This window comes from Mus caroli, unplaced genomic scaffold, assembly GCF_978045245.1.
Source record: "Mus caroli unplaced genomic scaffold, Mus_caroli_1 scaffold_15, whole genome shotgun sequence".
NCBI classification, from domain to species: Eukaryota; Metazoa; Chordata; class Mammalia; order Rodentia; family Muridae; genus Mus; species Mus caroli.
In genome coordinates this window covers 53,541,977-53,568,275 of record NW_028227270.1, presented here as the reverse complement: position 1 = coordinate 53,568,275, position 26,299 = coordinate 53,541,977, and the positions used below count along the sequence as shown (strand labels likewise).

Here is a 26,299-nt window from a genome sequence, read left to right as displayed (position 1 = left end):
TAAGAGTTTCAGAGAGAGAGGACAGGGGACAGACAGAAGAAAGACAGAGAAGATGGAGGAAGAGGACCAACCAGATCCATATGGCTTGAAATAGCCACAGGTAGCTATGAATATCATAAAAGAGCATAGAATAAAATAGGGCAATTTGTCCAATCTAGGTGGGCAGCTTGTATCAATATCAATTGGCTCTGAGATGATTGTGTAGACGTTTTGTGGGTTGAAATTTTACTGTTATAAATCTGACTAATAACTTACAAGCCTCTAGAGGTTTGATTTTACTGGGTTAAGGGAATTGTGACAGCTAGCCAAAGGGAGCAGGTGACTGGGAATGTGAGCAGGTTTGGAGGCAGGCTTGTGAGGATAGACATGTGGGCAGGGAGACCACCACAGCCAGAGCATAGCAGCGACAGCGAGGGTGGATTTTTTAATTATTACGTACAACAGGACACCTGTGGCTTTATTCTTGGACTTGAAAATTTTTTCTTGAACAAAAAATTTCACAAGCCATTTTCTCTGTTTATTGCAACTGTGAAAGCTCATTTTATTCCTAATTATGCAGCATTTACTTACTATTATGAGTGTTGCGGCCTGCCCGCAGTCTACAACACGAACGGTTCAACTGAGAATGGCAGTTCTCTGAAAAGAGAGGAATCTAGATGGGGCGGAAGAAAAGAATGGAGCTAAGACAAATCCTGATCAAAGCTCAATTTTACTAATTTCAGACACCCAGTTATAAAGGAAGGGGGAGGGAACCCAACTTCCCGCCAAGTAACTCAGGGTCCAGTAGCAGGACGAACACGTGTGTGCCTCCAGGCAGCAAAGGCAGGTTCCAGCAGTGGGTGTGGCAGGACGAAAGAGCCGGTAGCTCCACCCTTGAGCAGGCAGGTTCCAGGCTGGGGGGAAGGGAGGCCACATTTCCCCCCATTAGATAACAAAACAAAAATAAAAAAGGGGGTGGCCTGAGGCAGAAAAATTATCTATGTTCAATAATTCTGCCTGAGTTCCTAGGGCTAAAGAAAAAACCTATTTCCGTGGGATTCCCTAACTTTTCTAATGGTAAACTGTATCTGGCTAAGACTGTCTTTAAAGCACTGACGGAATAGCAGCGCTGGGCTGTAGGCTCTGACTTTATAATGCTAATTAGTGCTGAATAGGTACCTACCTGTTTGCATTTTAAGTAGGGCGTTGTAGGTACATTCTATTCTTGAGTCTAACTTTATTACATCTTTCTAGCAAAATAACTAAAACTGTCTCTTAAAACTATCTTCCGGCCGGGCAGTGGTGGTGCATGCCTTTAATCCCAGCACTTGGGAGGCAGAGGTAGGCGGATTTCTGAGTTGGAGACCAGCCTGGTCTACAGAGTGAGTTCCAGGACAGCCAGGGCTACACAGAGAAACCCTGTCTCCAAAAAACCAAAAACCAAAAACTAAAACAAACAAACAAACAAACAAAAACTCCTTTCCTCCAATGATTATTTTGAATCAAATCAGAAATTCTGTAAAATTATTGTTTCAACAGAATTAATTTGTGAAAGTTTGCCTTTTGTTGACCTGTAGAAAATCTGCTCAGTAGGGTGGGCTAGTTGTTCAGGATTATCATGTTAATTTAATAATGAAAGGAGAGGCTTGTCAGCTGCAGGAAGCAATCCTGAGATGAAGTCTTATTGGGAACTTTCCTCATTGAGCTTCCCCAACACAGATCATGAAAAATTTGTGGGTCACTCTAACCACAATCTTCTGATGTCAATTAAACTAATCAAGATATTGCAAATCAATAGCCAGAGGCTTGCTCCTCACATGATGCTAGAACTCATTTAGTTAACAACTGAGATACAAGCATTACACCTTGACGCCTGTCTACATAAAATACAAACATAATTCAAAACGTAATAAGGTTTGTCTGGGCATATATATATATATATATATATATATATATATATATGTATGTGTGGCAGCCCACGCATGAACATCAGAGGACAACATTCAGAGGTAATTACCCCTTTGTATTTCATGGGTACTGGGAATACTAACATGGGTACATGTCTTGTTGGCAATTAAGTTTGTTCCCAAAGTCATCATGCTAGCTTTAGCCACAAAGCTTTCATCTTAACATTTCTTCACTTTTCCCCAACCTTATATTCACCTCATAAATAAAATAACAACTTGAAAGGTCCATAAAAGATTTAATGATTACAACACTATGAAAGCTCACAGTCCATGTGTCACATGAGACTCAAGGTAATCTTTTATGTGTTTGCTCTTACAACATAAGAACAAGAGACTACTTTTACTACTCAGTGGTATAGAATAAGTGTTCTGATTCTAAAACAGAAGAAACAAAAGACACCCAGGAAAGATCAGTCCCAAATTCGAAGAACACACAATCTGACAGCTCTACTTTTGGCATGATTGTGTGAATGATTCCAAAGTCTTAACTTACCCCATTGCTCAATCTTATATGGTTTCTATTCAGCAAGGAGCTTTTAGTGCCTGAAGAAGTGTTAACATATTATGAATATTTAACATTTGTATTTTTTCACTCCAGTTTGAACTACTTTGTGTTGAGAAATAACCCGGCATTCAGATCATGCTTTGGAACTTCTGATATTTGGCATTCTTTAGATTTGTATGTTTTCTCTCCAAAATGAAATTTTTTTTCTTCATGGGTCGATGACCATTATTTATTTATTTATTTACAGTTCTCTTAATTTAAAAAAAAAATTTATTAGGTATTTTCTTCATTTACATTTCCAATGCTATCCCAAAAGTCCCCTATACCCTCGCTCCCAATCCTCTACCCACCCACTCCCACTTCTTGGCCCTGGTGTTCTCCTGTACTGAAGCACATAAAGTTTGCAAGACCAATGGGCCTCTTTTTCCAATGATGGTCGACTAGGCCATCTTCTGATATCTGATATGCAGGTAGAGACACGAGCTCTGGGGGGGGGGTACTGGTTAGTTCATATTATTGTTCCACCTATAGGGCTGCAGACCCTTTTAGCTCCTTGGGTACTTTCTCTAGCTCCTCCATTGGGAACCCTGTGATCCATCCAATAGCTGACTGTGAGCATCCACTTATGTGTTTGCTAGGCCCTGGCATAGCCTCATAAGAGACAGCTATATCTGGGTCCTTTCAGCAAAATCTTTCTAGTGTATGAAATGGTGTCAGCGTTTGGTGGCTGATTATGGGATAGATCCCCGAGTATGGCAGTCTCTAGATGGTCCATCCTTTCATCTCAGCTCCAAACTTTGACTCTGTAACTCTTTCCATGGCTGTTTTGTTCCCAATTCTAAGAAGGGCAAAGTCTCCACACTTTGGTCTTTGTTCTTCTTGAGTTTCATGTGTTTTGCAAATTGTATCTTGTATCTTGGGTATTGTAAGTGTCTTAGTCAGGGTTTCTATTCCTGCACAAACATCATGACCAAGAAGCAAGTTGGGGAGGAAAGGGTTTATTCGCCTTACACTTCCATACTGCTGTTTATCACCAAAGGAAGTCAGGACTGGAACTCAAGCAGGTCAGGAAGCAGGAGCTGATGCAGAGGCCATGGAGGGATGCTCTTCACTGGCTTGCCTCCCCTGGCTTGCTCAGCCTGCTCTCTTATAGAACCCAAGACTACCAGCCCAGGGATGGTCCCACCCACATGGGGCCTTTCCCCCTTGATCACTAATTGAGAAAATGCCTTAAGGTTGGATCTCATGGAGGCATTTCCTCAACTGAAGCTCCTTTCTCTGTGATAACTCCAGCTGTGTCAAGTTGACACAAAAATACCCAGTACAATTGACCCCTTGTCAACTTGACACACAAACACATCACTAGTAAGCCTCAACCCTTACATTCCTATTCATCCCCAAGATCTAAATAACTTTAAAAGTCCCACAGTCTTTACATATTCTTAAAATTTCAATCTCTTTAAAATATCCATCTCTTTTAAAATCCAAAGTCTTTTAACAATTAAAAGTCTCTTAACTGTGGGCTCCACTAAAACAGTTTCTTCCTTCAAGAGGGAAAATATCAGGGCACAGTCACAATCAAAGCAAAAATCAATCTCCAACCGTCCAACGTCTGGGATCCAACTCACGATCTTCTGGGCTCCTCCAAGGGCTTGGATCACTTCTCCAGCCATGCCCTTTGTAGCACACACGTCGTCCTCTGGGCTCCAGATGCCTGTACTCCACTGCTGCTGCTGCTCTTGGTGGTCATCTTATGGTACTGGCATCTCCAAAACACTGCATGACCCCTTCAGTCCTGGGCCTTCAATTACAACTGAGGCTGCACCTTCACCAATGGCCTTCCATGGCCTCTCACAGTGCCGAGCCTCAGCTGCTCTGTATGACCCCTTCATGCTTTCAAAACCAGTACCACCTGGGTGACCCTTACACATTACCAAGTCCCACTGCAGAAGGAGTACAACCTTGCCAATTTCTGGAACACAGCCTCTTTGCGCTTTCAGAAAACACTTCCCAGAAGATGTCACCTCAACGATGCTGGTCTCTTCTTAATCACCGCTAATTGCTTAGCTCCAGCTAACCAGCATCAATAGTCCCAGTAATGCAAAGTTTTTGCTTTAGTAGTTCTGGTATCTTGTTAATCACAGTTGATTCTTCAGCCCCAGCTAACCAGAACTACAAAATCTTCACAATCAAAACAGCAATGGCCCTGGAAAGTCTTTAATTTTCCCTCTGAAATTTCACAAACCAGACCTCCATCTTCTGCACTGTTCTCAACATTATCTTCCAAGCTCCTACACAACATCTGACAGAGCTCTTAACAACGAATGGATCTTCAAGCCCAAAGTTCCAAAGTCCTTCCACAGTCCTCCCCAAAACATGGTCAGGTTGTCACAGGAATACCCCACTCCGCTGGTACCAATTTGTCTTAGTCAGGGTTTCTATTCCTGCACAAACATCATGACCAAGAAGCAAGTTGGGGAGGAAAGGGTTTATTCGCCTTACACTTCCATACTGCTGTTTATCACCAAAGGAAGTCAGGACTGGAACTCAAGCAGGTCAGGAAGCAGGAGCTGATGCAGAGGCCATGGAGGGATGCTCTTCACTGGCTTGCCTCCCCTGGCTTGCTCAGCCTGCTCTCTTATAGAACCCAAGACTACCAGCCCAGGGATGGTCCCACCCACATGGGGCCTTTCCCCCTTGATCACTAATTGAGAAAATGCCTTAAGGTTGGATCTCATGGAGGCATTTCCTCAACTGAAGCTCCTTTCTCTGTGATAACTCCAGCTGTGTCAAGTTGACACAAAAATACCCAGTACAGTAAGTTTCTGGGATAATATCCACTTATCAGTGAGTACATATCATGTGAGTTCTTTTGTGATTGGGTTACCTCACTCAGGATGATGCCCTCCAGGTCCATCCATTTGCCTAAGAATTTCATAAATTCATTCTTTTTAATAGCTGAGTAGTACTCTGTTGTGTAAATGTACCACATTTTCTGTATCCATTCCTCTGTGGAGGGACACTTGGGTTCTTTCCAGCTTCTGGCTATTATAAATAAGGCTGCTATGAACATAGTGGAGAATGTTGGAACATCTTCTGGATATATGCCCAGGAGAGGTATTCCTGTATCCTCCGGTAGTACTATGTCCAATTTTCTGAGGAACCGCCAGACTGATTTCCAGAGTGGTTTTACAAGCTTGCAATCCTACCAACAATGGAGGAGTTTTCCTCTTTCTGCACATCCTCGCCAGCATCTGCTGTCACCTGAATTTTTGATCTTAGCCATTCTGACTGGTGTGACGTAGAATCTCAGGGCTGCTTTGATTTGCATTTCACTGATGATAAGGATGCTGAACATTTTTTCAGGTGCTTTTTTCCTTTCGGTATTTCTCAGGTGAGAATTCTTTGTTTACTCTGAGCCCCATTTTTTAATGGGGTTATTTGATTTTCTGGAGTCCACCTTCTTGAGATCTTTATATATATTGGATATTAGTCCCCTATCTAATTTAGGATAGGTAAAGATTCTTTCCCACTCTGTTGGTGGCCTTTTTGTCTTATTGACAGTGTCTTTTGCCTTACAGAAGCTTTGTAATTTTATGAGGTCCCATTTGTCAATTTTCGATCTTACAGCACAAGCCATTGATATTCTGTTCAGGGATGTTTCCCCTGTGCTCACATCTTCAAGGCTTTTCCTCACTTTCTCCTCTATAAGTTTCACTTTTCTACCATTTGCTTGGAAAATTGTTTTCCAGCCTTTCACTCTGAGGTAGTGTCTGTTTTTTCCCTGAGTTGGGTTTCTTGTAACCAGCAAAATGTTGGGTGCTGTTTGTGTAGCCAGTCTGTTGGTCTATGTCTTTTTATTGGGGAACTGAGACCATTGATATTAAGAGATATTAAGGAAAAGTGTTGCTTCCTATTATTTTTGTTGTTAAAGTTGGCATTCTGTTCTTGTGGCTGTCTTCTTTTAGGTTTGTTGAGGGATTACTTTCTTGCTTTTTCTAGGGCGTGGTTTCCGTCCTTGTATTGGTCTTTTTCTGTTATCCTTTGAAGGGCTGGAATCCTGGAAAGATAATGTGTGAATTTGGTTTTGTCGTGGAATACTTTGGTTTCTCCATCTATGGTAATTGACAGTTTGGCTGAGTATAGTAGCCTGGGCTGACATTTGTGTTCTCTTAGTGTCTGTATAACATCTGTCCAGGCCCTTCTGGCTTTCATAGTCTCTGGTGAAAAGTCTGGTGTAATTCTGAAAGGCCTGCCTTTAATGTTATTTGACCTTTTTCCCTTACTATTTTTAATATTCTATCTTTATTTAGTGCATTTGTTGTTCTGATTATTATGTGTCGGGAGGAATTTCTTTTCTGGTCCAGTCTATTTGGAGTTCTGTAGGCTTCTTGTATGTTCATGGGCATCTCTTTCTTTAGGTTTGGGGAGTTTTCTTCTATAATTTTGTTGTAGATATTTGCTGGCCTTTAAGTTGAAAATCTTCATTCTTTTCTACTCCTATTATCCGTAGGTTTGGTTTTCTCATTGTGTCCTGGATTTCCTGGATGTTTTCAGTTAGGATCTTTTTGCATTTTGCATTTTCTTTGATTGTTGTGCAGATGTTCTCTATGGAATCTTCTGCACCTGAGATTCTCTCTTCTATCTCTTGTTTTCTGTTGCTGATGCTCGCATCTATGATTCCAGATTTCTTTCCTAGGGTTTCTATCTCCAGCGTTGCCTCACTTTGGGTTTTCTTCATTGTGTCTTCTTCCCTTTTTAGGTCTAGTATGGTTTTGTTCATTTTCATCACCTGTTTGGATGTGTTTTCCTGTTTTTCTTTAAGGACTTTTACCTGTTTGATTGTGTTTCCTGTTTTTCTTTAAGTACTTGTAACTCTTTAGCAATGTTCTCCTGTATTTCTTTAAGTGAGTTATTAAAGTCCTTCTTGATGTCCTCTACCATTATCATGAGATATGCTTTTAAATCTGGGTCTAGCTTTTCGGGTGTGTTGGGGTGCCCGGGACTGGGTGAGGTGGGAATGCTGTGTCCTGATGATGGTGAGTGGTCTTGGTTTCTGTTAGTAAGATTCTTACGTTTGCCTTTTCATCATCTGGTAATCTCTGGAGTTAGTTGTTACAGTTGTCTCTGGTTAGAGCTTGTTCCTCTCGTTATTCTGTTAGCCTCTATCAGCAGACCTGGAAGACTAGCTCTCTCCTTAGTTTCAGTGGTCAGAACACTCTCTGTAGGCAAGCTCTCCTCTTGCAGGGAAATTGCACAGATATCTGGCGTTTGGACCTGCCTCCTGGCAGAAGGTGTGTTCCACTCACCAGAGGTCCTAAGATCGCTTGGAGAATCCTCTAGGGACCTTAGGGGTGCCCGCTGACTTTGAGCCCAAGGTGACCCGGTGCTGGGCCCGACTGGAAGGGACTTGTGACTTGGTCAGAATGGGTTTTCTGCTTCCCTTCAAAATGAATTTTTGATTATCCCTAAAGTTTTTGTTGAATACTTGGACATATTGTTTTTATTTGTAAATATCACCACACTATGAGTTAATGTGTGTAAACACTGGTGTATATTTGTAGAAAAGGCTTTTCCACATAAAATGAGTAGAAAAAACTGGCAAATTCTAAAGGAGTTGACTTGCACTTAACAATTGTAGGGTTTCTAACCTGTGTGTATTCTCCTGTGTTCAGAAAGTAATTATGGACAATAGAGGACCAGGCTACATACTTCCTAATTGGAGGGTTTCTCTCCCATATGATTTCTCTTGGGGTTAGAAAATAGTGCTGGTCATTGGAAGTCCTTGCCACATGCTTCCACTAGTAGGGTTGGTTTCTCTCTTCTATTCTTCTTTTTTAGGGACCAGGCAACATACCATCAATTTTTTAAATAACTTATTTATTTTATGTGTATGAGTCCTCTACCTGCATGTACCCCTGCATACCAGAATAGGGAAACAGATTCCATCATACATGGTTGTGAGCCAGCATGTAGTTGCCGGGAATTGAACTCAGGACAGCACAATTGAAAGTGCAGACAGTTGATTTAACTACTGAGCCATGTCTCCAGCCCCATGAATTTTCTTATGCTTGGAAAGTTGTGAGGAAAAATGGAAGGCTTTGCCACATACTTCACACTTGTAGGGTTTATTTCCTGTATGAATTACCTTGTGTGTAGAAAGTAATGATGGATAATGGAAGGCCTTGCCACATAAGTCACACTTGTAGGGTTTCTCTCCTGTATGAATGATCTTGTGTTTAGAAAGTGAGGACCGATAGCAGAAGGGCTTTCCACACTCTTTACATTTGTATGGTTTCTCTCCTGTGTGAATTCTCTTGTGTTTAGATAGTGATGAAGGAAAACAGAAGGCCTTCCCACATAATTCACACTGGTATGGTTTCTCTCCTGAATGGATTTTCTTATGGTTGTAAAGTCTTGATGGATAATGGAAGTCCTTATCACATACCTCACACTTGTAGGGTTTTTCTCCTCTATGAATTATTTTGTGTTTAGAAAGAAATGATGAATTGCGGAAGGCCTTGCCACATACTTCACACTTGTATGGGTTCTCTCCTGTATGAATTCGCTTGTGTACCAAAAGTAATGATGGAAAATGGAAGGTCATACCACATACTTCACATTTGTATGGTTTCTCTTCTGAATGAATCTGTTTATGTCTGGAAAGTTTTGAAGGATATTGGAAGGCCTTGCCACATATATCACACTTGCAGGGTTTCTCTACTGTATGAATTATCTTGTGTTTAGAAAGTAATAATGGAATGCAGAAGGCCTTGCCACAAACTTCACATTTGTAAGGTTTTCCTCCTGTATGAATTCTGCTCTCTTTAGAACTTAATGATGGACTATGGAAGGACTTGGCACATTCTTCACACTTGTAGGGATTCATTCCTAAATCAAGCATCTGGTGATTTTGGAACACTTTTGTCCACACAAAGACTTTGCCACACTCTTTGCACTTATAGCATTTTCCTCCTGGTGAGGAATGATTGAGAAATTAATGAAGGTAGAGCAAAGTTGTGTAAATTTATAATGCTTCTATTTAATAACAAACATTTACTCATATTTGCATTTGTTTTTTATAAATGATAAGCTATATTCAAATTGCCAAACCTGTATCCAATTAAGCCTAAGTTAAGTCACAGAATAAGTGAAAATCATGTCACCTTCCAGTGAAAGAAGAGCATTAGTATATAGAACATGGAACCAAAAATATTAATCACAAGAATATTATAATGTAATCAAACATATATCAACTATAAAAACCAATTATGTAAATACACATCAGCTTCTTACCAAAATACAGAAAATTCATGACTAGATAAAAACAAAATATAGAATCGTCTACCTTTGAATACACCAGAGCAAACAATATTTCTATATTCTATATTATATGTACATAATATATTAAATATATATGATATAGATATAAATATATTAGTATAGAGTTTAGTTATGAAGTTATCAATAATAAATTTCAAGGGTTAAAGAAAGAAGTTTATGCATATCTTTAGGCATGATGGGTTTGCACAGTATGTGAACATTTCCGTGGTATTATTCAAACACTGATTTTTCTGCCTCGTATCTACTTGCCATCTAAACGTGGTACTGTAATGTGTATTCTAAGAATTTCCCATATGAAGTTTGTGTAAATATAGATCCCATTTTATTCTCTAACTTGTCAAGAAAACTGACAAGCCAAAAGACCAACTGTAGAGAGGAAAGAGTTGGACATCTGCAAGCCCAGGGAAGAAGAGAAGGCTGGGGGTGGGGGAGGAGAAGAAGAAGGAGAGGGACGGGAGGGAAGGAAAGGATTCACTAGGAGGATGGGGTCTGGAGAGACATGATGTAAAGACACACAAAGCCCTGATAGCCAGACTAATACAAATATGTAAGTATCCTGAGAATTTTGGCTAGGAGGTAGCCAGATTAACTTAGATTAGAACTCATCATTAACTGCCTGTAATTGTCTTGTGAATCTTATCAAATAAATCTTATAGTTTCAGTCCCTTTCATTTTGGAGCTACCCAGGGACAGAAAAAAATCTTCACTTTTAAAAATATATGTACACATTTTTAAATGCACTTTTTATATCTTATATTAAAAAAATAAACATCAGAGTTAAAGACTACTTAGAAATAACAGAGCTTTGGCTGTCCTGGGGAATACAAGTTAATCTCATGGTGAAAGAAAACAAAGCTTATGAGATTCAAAGCATCCTTAACATTAGATAATTTCCTTTCAAAGAAAAAAACAGAAAAGTATAGCTTTAAAAGATGATTTTTACCACAATATTATGTCTTAATGGCTTTATATTAGATCTTAGAATTTCCCACTCTGATCTCTGATCCCCTCCTCCTGACACACCTTGGAGCATAGATGGAGCTACTCCTCTTTTCATACCTGAAATCTCTTGTATTTGCTCCAGACATGTGACCAGATATGGCTTAGACGAAGCAAGACCTGTTTGTGGGAAAAGGAAAAAACACTGTTAGGGTATTCTCTTGGAAAATAAAATGGTTCTTTCCAAACTGTGTATATAATCAATGATAACATACAATAGAGGACTATAGAGGATTCATTTTTCACATGTTTTCTGATGGGCACACCAGAATCCTTAGGAGAAACTTAGGAATTCTGTGTCCTGAGCTTCATATCTCTTATTTCATGTCCTTATTTATAAGGATAACTTTTAAAAGTGAAGTGTGTGACAGTCTCTGTAAGGTGTACCACTTACTTTCTAACAACAGTGAGACTTTTATGGGGATGTAGGGAGGAACCAACACCAGAGGGAATAGTTGTAAGGTATATAAATAATTCTAAATTTCCTTAAAAGTAGTCCTATAAATGGTATTGTTGGAAGCACAGGCTCCCATCAGATATTGTACATAATGAGGAAGTTTCATGCTGACAATTAATGGAAGCTCTCCTTACCCAGGAACACAAGGTTGCTGTAATTCTCCAGCATCACATCCCTGTATAGATTCCACTGAGCAGGCTCCAGGCATTCCCACTCCTCTTCAGAGAAATAAATGACCACATCCCTGAATGACAGCATTTCCTGAGAAAAAGAGAGAGAGAGAGAAAGAGAGAGAGAGAGAGAGAGAGAGAGAGAGAGAGAGAGAGAGAGAGAGAGAGAGAGAAACACACACTGTTGGGGGTTGGTCTGGTGCTGCTATGTGTTCAAATGCTAAATCTATACTACAAGATCTGGCTGCCACAAGACAAGCAAATTCTAAATGACACCTGCATTTATTGTATAAACCTTGCTCTCAAACTTAAAACTGTTGGTTAAATAAAACTGGCCTTTCTGCCTCCCCTGCCTTGGTATTCTGCTGCAGGGATACTGTTTGGGAGCATAAGAAAGAGAATGGAGGGTACATATGAGCTCATGGGGAAATTGGGAAGAATTGTGGGGCATTAATTAGGGAAGTGGAAGAACATAAATATGGATCTGAAAGTAACCTTGGACCTTCAACACCAGCTCCCTACCAGCCTGCAGTCCCTCTAGGTAAACCCAGCAGTGGTCACACTGATACATAAACCAGACAATGACTCAACAGAGAAAGAGTATTTCAACCACTTTTCCTTATGAATATTGATGCAAAAATACTGAATAAAATGACCTCAAACCAAATCCAAGAATACACCAAAAACATAATCCACCATGATCAATTAGTTCTCATCCCAGGAATACAGGGGTGGTTCAATATATGAAAATCTGTCAACTTACTCCATTATATAAACAAAATGAGACAACCAAAAGTTATATGACAATCTCAGATGCTAAAAAACCCTTTGAGAAAATTCAAAACCCCTTCATGTTAAAAGTATTGGAGAGATCAGGGATATGAGGTGCATACCTAAACATAATAAAAGTAATATACAGCAAGCCAATCTTAAGTTAACATCAACTTAAATGGAGATAAACTTAAAGCATTTACACTAAAATCAGGGACAAGAAAAGGCTGTCCACTCTCTCCATGTCTCTATAATATACTACTTGAAGTTCTAGCCAGAGCAATAAGAAAATGAAAAGAGATCAAGAGGATACAATCTGGAAAAGAAAAAGTCAAAGTATAGCTGTTTACAGATAATATGATACTATATCAGTGACCCTCCCCCACCCCCAAAAAATACTATATCAGAGAACTTCTAGAGCTGATAAATACCTTCAGCAACGTGGCTGGATATAAAATTAATTAAAAAACAAAAACCAAAAAACTTGCAGGGTGTGGTGGCACATGACTTTAATCCCAGCACTTGTGTGGCAGAGACAGGTGAATTTCTGAGTTCCAGGCCAGCCTGGTCTACAGAGTGAGATCCAAGGCATCCAGGGAACACAGACAAACCTGGTCTCGGAAGAAAAAAAAAAACAAAAAACAATCAGTAGCCCTCCTGTATACAAACCATAAACAGGCTAAAAAGAAATCAGGGAAATAATACCATTCACAATATCTGCAAATAATATAAAATATCTTGGTGTAACTCTAATAAGTCAAGTGAAAGACCTGTATGACAAGACCTTCAAGTCTCTGAAGAACGAATGTGAAGATGATATCATAAGATAGAAAGATTTCTCATGTACATGGGTGAGTAGGATTAATACAGTGAATAATGGCCATCTCATCAAAAGCAATCTACAGATTCAATGCACTTCTCATCAAAATTCCCATACAATTCTTTACAGACTTTGAAAGAACAATTCTCAACTTCATATTTAAAAAGAATAAAAAATAAAAAACCACCCAGGATAGATAAAACAGTTCTGTACAACAAAAGAACTCCCACAGGTATCATATTCCCCAATTTAAAGCTGAACTACAGAGAAAGAGTAATTAAAGAAACTGTATGGTATTGGTACAGAAATACACAGGTGGACTGAGGAAATCGAACAGAAAAACCTGAAATAACCTACACACCTCTGGACACTTAAATATTGACAAAGAAGCCAAAACCATACAATGGAAAAGAGAAAGCATCTTCAAAAAACTGGTGCCAATTTAACTGGATGTTTGCATGTAGAACGCAAATAGATTCATATTCATCACTCTGCACAAAACCCAAGTCCGAACGGATCAAAAAACCTCAACATAAAACCAGATACACAGGCTGGAGAGATGGCTCAGCAGTTAAGTGCACTGACTGCTCTTCCAGAGGTCCCCAGTTCACTTCCCAGCAACCACATGGTGGCTCACAATGATCTGTAATGGGATCTGATGCACTTTTCTAGTGTGTGTCTGAAGACAGCTGCAGTGCACTCATATAAATAAAAAATAAATCTTTAAAAAAACCAAACAAAAAGATACTCTAAATCTAATAGAAGAGGAAGTGGGGAGTAGCCTTGAATGCATTGGTATAGGAACAACTTCCTGAATAGAACACCAATAACTGAGGCACTAAAATAAACAATTAATGAATGGGATCTCATGTAATTGGAAACCTGTAAAGCAAAGGACACTGTCATAATGACAGCCTCCAGAATGGGAGAAGATTTTCAGCAACTGTAAAATTCCAGTGGGGTGACATCCAATTACATAAAAAAACTCAAAAATTTGGACACCAGCAAACCAAATAACCCAGTTAAAAAATGGGTACAGACCTAAGCAGAGAATTCTCAACAGAGGGAAACACTTTAAAAAATTTCTTTGGTCATCAGGGAAATGCAAATCAAAGTGACTCTGAGATTTTACCTTACAGCCACAGCACATGCAGGCAAGGAGTTAGGTAGGGCAATGGAAACACTCCTTGGTTGCTGGTGGGAGTGCTAAGTTATATAATCACTACAGAAATCAATGTGGTGGTTTCTCAGAATAATGGGGATAGTTCTACCTCAAGTCTCAGAGAGATCACTCTTGGGCATATACCCAAAAGATGTTCTACCATACCATAAGGACACTTGCTCAACTACATTTGTAGCAGCTTCATTCATAACAGCCAGAAACTGGAAACAACACAGATATCCCTAAGGGACAAATGGATAAAGAAATTGTTGTTCGTTTACACAGCAGAATAATATTCAGCCATTAAAAACAAGGATATCATGAAGTTTACAAGCAAATTGATGGAACTAGAAAACTTAGATTTTTCAAAACTTACTTTAAGTAGAGTTCTCAAATGTTTCAACCTTCCTTCTAGCCCACATACCAGTGGTAGGGGACAAAAAAGATTAATAGAAAACAGGGCTTATGGCCCTGTTTAGAAGTAGTTCTTGGGGTAGTAACACTCTTTGTTGTCAGGATATCAGCAGTCCAGTCCAATTACAAAACATCAAGCATGAATCAGGACAGGTAGCAAGATCCAACAGAAAGCACAAGGAACCACTGAATTCATGTGAAACAGTAGAAGCAGCCAAAATCCAACAGAAGTTCTTCGGTGCATTTCTCTCTATGTAGTGAAGAGCAGCAGAGCTTTGCTGGTCCTATCAATGCAGAAGCACCCTCTCACTGTCTGTGGGGTTCTATTTATCTTCTTTCTAAATATCAGGCACCTTCTCAAGTATCTGCTCTCAGCAAAACATCACATGCCCTCTGACAAGACAGCTTCCAGCAAAACATTACATGACACAACTGAATTTACAGAAACTAGAAACTTGCACTTCATCTTCTTGAGTGATGTAGCCCAGAACCAAAAGGATATGCATAATATATACTCACTTATAAGTGGATATTAGCTAAAGATACCCATGAGACAATCCACAGAATTAGAGACACTAAATAAAAAGGAGGGCCCAAAGGAGGAGGCTTGATTCTCACTCAGAATGGAATTAGTCATCAGAAGTGGATGGAGGGGTGAAGGTGGGAGGGGAAGGGAATTGGGAAGGATATGGGGATGAAGGATCAGGTGTAGGGAAAGCCTGGGAGAGAGGGCCAAAAGAGTGAATAAAATTTGGTGGTGGGCCAGGTTGAGGAAGGGGATCATTTATGTGATATGCTGGATTCTGGGATGGGAGAGGATCCTGGGAACATATAGGGGTGACACTATTTGAGACTCCTAACATTACGGAAGATGGAACCTAAAATGATTACCTCTTGTAGCCAGGCGGGACTCCCAGTGGAGAGATGAGGATGCCAATCAAACCATAAAAACTTCAACTCGAAATGTGTCCTGCCTACAAAAAAATGCATGGACAAAGATGGAACAGAGACTGAGGAAATAGCCAACTAATGATGGGCCCAATGTGAAACCCTGTCCATGGATAAGAACTATCCCTGATACTCTGTTAGGCTTGCAGACAAGCCTGTTTTAGCTGTTCTCTGAGAGGACCCATCCAGCAGCTCTCTGAAACAGATGCAGAGACCTACAGTCAAACATTATTAGCCAGAGCTGAGGGAATATTGTAGAAGAGTTGGGGAAAGGACTGTGGGATTGGGAGAGGGTAGGGACTCCACAAAAGACCAACGGAGTCAACTACTAACCTGGACCTTTGGGTGTTTCCAGAGAGGGAACCACCAATCACAGAGCATACATGGGCTAGACCCACCAGTTCACCTCCCATATATGTAGCACAAAGGCCGCTTGGCCTTCATATGGATCTCCCAAAGACTGAAGTGGAGGTTATCCCTGACCCTGTTTCCTGACAGTGGAGCCTGAGTCCTGATCTGGGCTGCCTCATCTAGCTTCATTGGAAAGGTATGTGTCTACTCCTCCAGTGACTTCATGGGCCACTGGGGGTTGGTCGGGGAGGAAGGAAGTGGTGCATGGGGAGAGGGGCAATGTGAGGGGGTCCTGGGAGAAAATGGGGGGGGGCTGTGATTGGAGTGAAAAGTAGGGAAATACACAAATGAATGCAGAAGAAAGAAGAAAGAGGGTTCCGGGACTCCGCCCAAAGTAGTCTGCACAGGGGAGAGTGTGCACCACAGAAGCTGACAGCTTTTGGGACAGGTGGGAGCCACAGAGCTTCTGAGGCAGCGCCCTTTTTGGGCTCCAGACATCCGGCCACCCTCCCAGCAAGAGGACAGGTGTCCGCCCGGCTCAGGAGCCCTTTGCCTTAGGATGGGCGGGAGCCATCTTGGTTACAGGACTCCACCCAAAGTACTCTGCACAGGTGAGAGTGTGCACCACAGAAGCTGACAGCTTCTGTAACACGCCAAAGCAAAACAGCTTCTGGGAAAGGTCCTGTTTTGGGCATTTGTCTTCGGCCAGGAAGAGGTCCAAACACCAGATATCTGTGCACCTTCTCTGTAAGAGGAGACCTTGCCTGCAGAGAGTGCTCTGACCACTGAAACTCAGAGGAGAGAGCTAGTCCCCAGGTCTGTTGATAGACGGTAACAGAATCACCAGAGGAACAATCTCTAAACAGAGACAACTATAACAAATAACTTCAGAGATTACCAGATGGTGAAAGGTAAACGTAAGAATCTTACCAACAGAAACCAAGACCACTCACCATCATCAGAACCCAGCACTCCCACTTCGCACAGTCCAGGGCACCCTAACACACCCGAAAAGCTAGACCCAGATTTAAAAGCATATCTCATGATGATGGTATAGGACATCAAGAAGGACTTTCATAACTCACTTAAAGAAATACAGGAGAACACTGCTAAACAGGTAGAAGACTTTAAAGAGGAAGCACAAAAATCCCTTAAAGGATTGCAGGAAAACACAACCAAACAGGTGATGGAATTGAATAAAACCATCCAAGACTTAAAAAGGGAAGTAGACACAATAAAGAAAACCCAAAGTTAGGCAACGCTGGAGATAGAAACCCTAGGAAAGAAATCTGGAACCATAGATGCGAGCATCAGCAACAGAATACAAGAGATGGAAGAGAGAATCTCAGGTGCAAAAGATTCCATAGAGAACATCGGCACAACAATCAAAGAAAATACAAAGTCCAAAAAGATCCTAACTCAAATCATCCAGGAAATCCAGGACACAATGAGAAAACCAAACCTACGAATAATAGGAGTAGATGAGAGTGAAGATTTTCAACTCAAAGGACCGGCAAATATCTTCAACAAAATTATAGAAGAAAACTTCCCAAACCTAAAGAAAGAGATGCCCATGAACATACAAGAAGCCTACAGAACTCCAAATAGACTGGACCAGAAAAGAAATTCCTCCCGACACATAATAATCAGAACAACAAATGCACTAAATAAAGATAGAATACTAAAAGCAGTAAGGGAAAAAGGTCAAGTAACATATACAGGCAAGCCTATCAGAATTACACCAGATTTTTCACCAGAGACTATGAAAGCCAGAAGGGCCTGGACAGATGATATACAGACACTAAGAGAACACAAATGCCAGCCCAGGCTACTATACCCAGCCAAACTCTCGATTACCAAAGATGGAGAAACCAAAGTATTCCATGACAAAACCAAACTCACACATTATCTTTCCACGAATCCAGCCCTTCAAAGGATAATAACAGAAAAAAAAAATACAAGGACGGAAACCACGCCCTACAAAGAGCAAGAAAATAATCCCTCAACAAACCTAAAAGAAGACAGCCACAAGAACAGAATGCCAACTTTAACAACAAAAATAATAGGAAGCAACAATTACTTTTCCTTAATATCTCTTAATATCACTGGACTCAACTCCCCAACAAAAAGACATAGACTACCAGACTAGCTACACAAACAGGACCTAACATTTTGCTGCTTACAGGAAACTCATCTCAGAGAAAAAGATAGACACTACCTCAGAATGAAAGGCTGGAAAACAATTTTTCAATCAAATGGTCTGAAGAAACAAGCTGAAGTAGCCATTCTAATATCTAATAAAATTGACTTCCAACCCAAAGTTTTCAAAAAAGACAAGAAAGGGCACTTCATACTCATAAAAGGTAAAATCCTCCGAGAGGAACTATCAATTCTGAATATCTATGCTCCAAATACAAGGGCAGCCACATTCATTAAAGAAACTTTAGTAAAGCTCAAAGCACACATTGCACCTCACACAATAATAGTGGGAGACTTCAACACACCATTTTCACCAATGGACAGATCATGGAAACAGGCACTAAACAGGGACACATTGAAACTAACAGAAGTTATGAAACAAATGGATCTGACAGATATCTACAGAACATTTTATCCTAAAACAAAAGGATATACCTTCTTCTCAGCACCTCATGGTACCTTCTCCAAAATTGACCACATAATTGGTCACAAAACAAGCCTCAACATATACAAAAATATTGAAATTGTCCCATGCATCTTATCAGATCACCATGGACTAAGGCTGATCTTCAATAACAAAATAAATAATAGAAAGCCAACATTCACATGGAAACTGAACAACACTCTTCTCAATGATACCTTGGTCAAGGAAGGAATAAAGAAAGAAATTAAGGACTTTTTGGAGTTTAATGAAAATGAAGCCACAACATACCCAAACTTATGGGACACAATGAAAGCATTTCTAAGAGGAAAACTCATAGCTCTGAGTGCCTCCAAAAAGAAACTAGAGAGAGCACACATTAGCAGCTTGACAACATACCTACATGCTCTAGAACAAAAGGAAGCAAATTCACCTAAGAGGAGTAGACGGCAGGAAATAATCAAACTCAGGGTTGAAATCAACCAAGTGGAAACAAGAAGAACAATTCAAAGAATCAACCAATTGAGGAGCTGGTTCTTTGAGAAAATCAACAACATAGAAAAACCCTTAGCCAGACTCACTAGAGGGCACAGGGAAAGCATCCTAATTAACAAAATCAGAAATGAAAAGGGAGACATAACAACAGATCCTGAAGAAATCCAAAACACCATCAGATCCTTCTACAAAAGGCTATACTCAACAAAACTGAAGAACCTGGACGAAATGGACAAATTTCTAGACAGATACCAGGTACCAAAGTTAAATCAAGATCAGGTTAATGATCTAAACAGTCCTATATCCCCTAAAGAAATAGAAGCAGTCATTAATAGTCTCCCAACCAAAAAAAGCCCAGGACCAGATGGGTTTAGTGTAAAGTTCTATCAGACCTTCAAAGATCTAATCCCAGTTCTTCACAAACTATTCCACAAAATAGAAACAGAAGGTACTCTACCCAACTCATTCTATGAAGCCGCAATTACTCTGATACCTAAACCACAAAAAGATCCAACAAAGATAGAGAATTTCAGAACAATTTCCCTTATGAATATCGATGCAAAAATCCTCAATAAAGTTCTTGCTAACTGAATCCAAGAACACATCAAAACAACCATCCATCCTGACCAAGTAGGTTTCATCCCAGGGATGCAAGGATGGTTCAATATACGGAAATCCATCAACGTAATCCAGTATATAAACAAACTCAAAGACAAAAACGACATGATCATCTCGTTACATGTGGAGAAAGCATTTGACAAAATCCAACACCCATTCATGACAAAAGTCTTGGAAAGATCAGGGATTCAAGGCCCATACATAATCATGACAAAAGCAATCTACAGCAAACCAGTAGCCAACATCAAAGTAAATGGTGAGAAGCTGGAAGAAATCCCACTAAAATCAGGGACTAGACAAGGCTGTCCACTCTCTCCCTACCTATTCAGCATTGTACTTGAAGTCCTAGCCAGAGCAATTAGACAACAAAAGGAGATCAAGGGGATACAAATTGGAAAGGAAGAAGTCAAAATATCCCTTTTTGCAGATGATATAGTATATATAAGTGACAGTAAAAATTCCATCAGAGAACTCCTAAGCCTGATAAACAGCTTCAATGAAGTAGCTGGATATGAAATTAACTCAAACAAGTCAATGGCCTTTCTGTACACAAAGGCAAAAGAGGCTGAGAAAGAAATTAGGGAAACAACACCCTTCTCAATAGTCACAAATAATATAAAATACCTTGGCTTGACTCTAACTAAGGAAGTGAAAGATCTGTATGATGAAAACTTCAAGTCTCTGAAGAAAGAAATTAAAGAAGACCTCAGAAGATGGAAAGATCTCCCATGCTCATGGATTGGCAGGATCAATATAGTAAAAATGGCTATCTTGCCAAAAGCAATCTACAAATTCAATTCAATCCCCACCAAAATTCCAACTCAATTCTTCAAGGAATTAGAAAGGGCAACCTGCAAATTCATCTGGAATAACAAAAAACCTAGGATAGCAAAAACTCTTCTCAAGGATAAAAGAACCTCTGGTGGAATCACCATGCCTGACCTAAAGCTGTACTACAGAGCAATTGTGATAAAAACTGCATGGTACAGGTATAACGACAGACAAGTAGACCAATGGAACAGAATTGAAGACCCTGAGATCAACCCACATACCTATGGTCACTTGATCTTTGACAAGGGAGCAAAAACCATACAGTGGAAAAAAGACAGCATTTTCAACAAATGGTGCTGGCACAACTGGTGGTTATCATGTAGAAGAATGCAAATTGTTCCATTCCTATCTCCTCATACTAAGGTCAAATCTAAGTGGATTAAGGAACTCCATTTAAAACCAGAGACTCTGAAACTTATAGAGGAGAAAGTAAGTAAAAGCCTCGAAGGTATGGGTATAAGGGAAAAATTCCTGAACAGAACAGCAATGGCTTGTGCTGTAAGATCGAGAATCGATAAATGGGACCTCATAAAGTTGCAAAGCTTCTGCAAGGCAAAAGACACTGTCAATAAGACAAAAAGAGCACCAACAGATTGGAAAAGGATCTTTACCTATCCTAAATCAGATAGGGGACTAATATCCAATATATATAAAGAACTCAAGAAGGTGGACTCCAGAAAATCAAATAACCCCATTAAAAAATGGGGCTCAGAACAGGACAAAGAATTCTCATCTGAGGAATACTGAATGGCAGAGAAGCACCTGAAAAAATGTTCAACATCCTTAATCATCAGGGAAATGCAAATCAAAACAACCCTGAGATTCCACCTCACACCAGTCAGAATGGCTAAGATCAAAAATTCAGGTGACAGCAGATGCTGACGAGGATGTGGAGAAAGAGGAACACTCCTCCATTGTTGGTAGGATTGCAAGCTTGTATAACCACTCTGGAAATCAGTCTGGAGGTTCCTCAGAAAATTGGACATAGTACCACCGAGGGATACAGCAATACCTCTCCTGGGCATATATCCAGAAGATGTTCTAACCGGTAAGAAGGACACATATTCCACTATGTTCATAGCAGCCTTATTTATAATAGCCATAAGCTGGAAAGAACCCAGATGCCCCTCAACAGAGGAATGGATACAGAAATTATGGTACATTTACACAATGGAGTACTACTCAGCTATTTAAAAGAATGAATTTATGAAATTCCTAGCCAAATGGATAGACCTGGAGGGCATCATCCTGAGTGAGGTAACACAATCACAAAGGAACTCACACAATATGTATTCACTGATAAGTGGATATTAGCCCAGAAACTTAGCATTCCCAAGATATAAGATACAATTTGCTAAATGCATGAAACTCAAGAAGAACAAAGACCAAAGTGTGGACACTGCCCCTTCCTAGAATTGGGAACAAAACACCGATGGAAGGAGTTACAGAGACAAAGTTTGGAGCTGAGATTAAAGGATGGACCATCTAGAGACTGTCATATCCAGGGGTCCATCCCATAATCAGCTTCCAAACCCTGACACCATTGCATACACTAGCAAGATTTAGATGAAAGGACCTAGATAGAGCTGTCTCTTGTGAGACTATGCCAGGGCCTAGCAAACACAGAAGTGGATGCTCACAGTCAGCTATTGGATGGATCACAGGGCCCCCAATGGAGGAGCTAGAGAAAGTACACACGGAGCTAAAGGGATCTGCAACCCTATAAGTGGAACAACATTATGATCTAACCAGATCCCCAGAGCTCTTGACTCTAGCTGCGTGTATCAAAAGATGGCCTAGTCGGCCATCACTGGAAAGAGAGGCCCATTGGACTTGCAAACTTTATATGCCCTGGTACAGGGGAACGCCAGGGCTGAAAAGTGGGAGTGGGTGTGTATGGGAGAGGGTGGGAGGGTGTGGGGGACTTTTGGGATGGCATTGGAAATGTAAATGAGGAAAATACCTAAGAAAAAATTAAAAAAAAAAAAAAAACGAAAAGAAAGCAGAAAGAAAAGTGTCCTTGTACTCACTGACAGACATATTTTAAAGGTAGAAAATGACAACAACCTGTGCTCCTCGGGTATATTCGTTTCTTCTTTTGATGACCATCAAAATCAGTACAAATGAGGATTCTGCATTCTTTTCATGGCCTCTTGACATGCACACAGCCCAGACCAGGAACTGAATGACATCACCCAACACAGGACCCTTCAGAGCTTCCCAGAACGACATGTCTAACATGACAGGGTTCCTGCCTGAGTGTTAAAATCACTGAGTCGATCATTCATACCATCGCTCACGGTAACATTAGGATGAAATGAAAAGAGCCTCGAGGAAAAGGGCAGGACTGCAAGCATAGGAGACTGGACTCCTCCCTGAGGAAGAGGAAGGAACCCCACGTTGACAGATTACTGACTGGATGGCTGTGATACCACATGCCACAGACAGTGGTAGATTCGGGTATCATTTTCTTTTTTTTTTTTTTTTGTTTTTTTGTTTTTTTGAGACAGGGTTTCTCTGTGTAGCCCTGGCTGTCCTGGCACTCACTCTGTAGACCAGGCTGGCCTCGAACTCAGAAATCCGCCTGCCTTTGCCTCCCGAGTATTGAGATTAAAGGCGTGCGCCACCACGCCCGGCTTATGGGTGTCATTTTCTATTGGCAGAGTTAGATATTCTGAAAACTTTCAGGTAAAGTCAGACAGCCCCATGGGGTCAGGACAGAAAATAACAGAGAACAGTCAGAACACAAAGAAAGCTAACATTCCCTGGTAGTCAAGCAAGGCAGAAAGAATGCCCCACCCTAGCCCCTTGCACAGTAAATGTAAGCAGGATCCTGATCTTCAACACAAGTCATTAACAAAAGGATGCTAGTGAACTACTAGATTGGTAAGGTTTTAGGATTAGGAAGATATCAAGTGGATGGATTCCTGTCAGGTCACTGGTGCTCAGAACTGAGAGCAACAGAAGTAATTACTACACCCAATGCAGTATGCTTTAAAAGTCTTTTAAAAACAAGGGGTCTCATGTAGCTTAGGCTCCCCTGAGTTGGCTATGAAGGAGAGGATGACTTTGAACTCCAGGATCCCTGACTCCTCCCCAAAACACAGAGATGAATCACACAATAGGCTTTAGCTCACTTTCCTATCATAGGGTTGATTAATACAAAATATACGACTATTTGGAGCCTGTAAGGTTATATATGAGCACCCTGCTGTACCCTCTCTATGTTGTAAGGAATGTGTTTTGGTGTACAAGGTAGCATGTGATTTCTGACTTCATATGCTGTTATATTTTTGCTACTGATTAGCATCATTAACTAGGAAATGTTTATTCTAGATATGGTTGCAAACTCATTGAAAATTCCAGTAGATAGGACAAGGTTGTCTGAAGCCCATACTTCCTCCCAGGAGAGTTGAATGCTGTAAGTCAGGCTCCAGCTCTGGCTCACAAACACTTGGTTTGATTGAAGAGTGATAATATAAGCAAGATCACCTGAGATAGGGGGACGGGCTATGGAGGAGAAATCCTGAAACACACACACACACACACACACACACACACACACACAAAAAAAAAAAAACCTGTGTGTATTCTGTGAATGTAAAACTCTTGTGAGGAGTCTGTGGGTGCAGAGTCTGATGGCCAAGTGGAAGTTCACTGAGGAGCAGAGCCTGGAATTCTGCAGGTTCAGGGTTAGCTGTCTTACCTTGGGCTGGTTTTACCTTCAGGGACAGTCAGTCCTTGCCTCACTCTGTAGTGGAGCACACAGCTTGTGACAATAGATAAAAACCTCCCAGAATCCACTGACTAGGCAGAACATGAGCTTCTATCAATCCAAAAGCTAAAATCTCATCAGATGGTATCTTAGACATTGAAAATATCTCCAATGTCTCAGAGTACATGCCTATTTCAGACTCAAACAAATGTATTTTAAACTTTCCTTGGTCAATGACATTATTTGTTCTATACAATCATGAAACTGATTCCATGTTGGAGTATGGAATTTGGTTTAAACTATATCTATGTTCTCAGATCATGGCTACTCAAATAGCTCTGGACTAATCTATTCTCTTAACCCTTCAAGAGGAGAAATGTGCACTTTTGCATGAACATAAACCTACTATGTGTAAATCACAAGACCCCAAGTATTTATTTATATATTTATTTACTTATTTATTTATGTATATGAGCATTCTTTTGCTGACACATCAGAAGAGAACATCAGATCCAATTAGAGATGGTCAGGAGCCACCAAGTGGTTGCTGGGAATTAAACTCATGACCTCTGGAAGAACAGCCAGTGCTCTTAACCACTGAGCCATCTCTCCAGTCCTATTTTACAGCTTTTCAAATACAGTTGAAAAACTTGGAGAATTCTTTCTAAAACTATTAAGGGTGTGTCAGTAAACCTAAATGTCACAGAGGGACAAAGGAAAATTTAAGAGAGTTCAGACACTGCTGATAACTTGAACACATAGAAGAAAAGCACGTGAAGAGACAACAATGTACAGAGTCTGGCAGATTAGAGAGCAAAGTACAGATCCTGGCAGATTACAGAGCAATGCACAGAGCCTGGCAGATGAGCAGAGCCATTTCCCCCTTTCCTTTCAGACTTTCCAGCCCCATCCTGCGATCTCTTATCACACCAAGTCGTCTTTCACGTCTGAAAAGGAGTCCAAATTTTGGACACAACACATACTCAGAACTGTTGAGGTATTATTGTCTAGTGATGTTTAATATTTAGTGTAAAATCCTATTTATTTGGATTGTGCAAACACTGGTTCATACCAACTACAAGATTATTTTGTGGTTTTATAGTCATGTGTTGTCGCATTCAGGTCACAAAGGTGTCTATTAGAAAATCTTATTTGAATCAGGGCATCCATGAGTCTAACAATTCATTCCTAAGGAACAGGAACTAACATCCCACACAAGTTTGCCATCCCTCACAGAATTCTTGCTCCTTGGACACTAGTAACTTTAGGAAGCTGTTTGAGCTCAAACCAGGAGTAGTCTCCTGGACATAACATACAGAGGGTGCTGGATGTCCAAGTGCTCTGTATGTCCTGATAATATGACTACAGTCACGTGAGAACAGGCCAGTTAGGTAATGATGAGTGCGCTCCCGTCAGCATCTCAGGAACAGGCAGTCAGCACACCCAGCCTGCCCTTGCCATCCCGTTGTTTTCAACCGTCTCCCCTTCAAACCTGTGCCCAGGTTTTTAGGAAAAGTGAGGGAAGTGCAAGGCAGCTACCAGTAATGTTTAAGTATTATCAAATGTGAATGATGACAGGATCAGTGGAGACAGGAAAGTCAATAAGAAACATCAAACCAAACATAGAGGGAAATTGAAGAGCCAGTACACAGACCACTGTGATCCTAGGAACTCTGCCCCTCCTCTTGGGAGAGATTCACAGGAGGAAAGCAAGTGCTCAGAAAACACGGCCCAACTTAGGTCAGCACAGCATCTCCAGGTCAGCAGCTTCTTGCCTCACAACAAGCAAGAGCCAGCTCCCTCCGTGCCCTACCTGCCACCCTGCACAGCCCCTCAAACCTTAAAGATGGCGCTGCTCCCTGCACCAACCTCCATCTCAGAAATCCAGATGCAGCGCTGAGCAGGACAACTGCATACATTTGAGGAGTGAAGTTTGAAGAAAGAATAAGAAAGCACGATTCCAAGGGCCCTTTCTGATGACGTCACAAGGGACGGAACTACATTTCCCACAAGTCAGTTGGAAAGACTTCTAAGGACCAACAGAAGAGATCATGTGCATTGCCTTACTTGCAGCCCATCTGTGGGCAGCTGAAGTTGGAAAGAACCAGGCTGCAGCACTTGGGCAGCCACAAG

At 40.7% G+C, this 26,299-nt stretch overlaps 2 protein-coding genes across 2 annotated transcripts in view; both read right to left on the bottom strand.

Annotated features, from left to right (window-relative positions):
* The window catches only part of LOC110308537 (uncharacterized), a 47,627-nt gene extending 36,209 nt beyond the window's left edge, over window positions 1–11,418 (bottom strand). Inside the window, 2 exon segments of the mRNA XM_085830983.1 lie at window positions 10,855–10,914; window positions 11,386–11,418. The gene's annotated coding sequence lies outside the window, so the exon portion shown is untranslated.
* Window positions 1,881–26,299, bottom strand: part of LOC115029063 (uncharacterized) — a 78,594-nt gene continuing 54,175 nt past the window's right edge. The window contains 2 exon segments of the mRNA XM_085830981.1: window positions 1,881–9,423; window positions 14,579–14,582. Coding sequence (XP_085687107.1) covers window positions 8,483–9,423; window positions 14,579–14,582 — 945 coding nt within the window. The 3' untranslated portion in view covers window positions 1,881–8,482.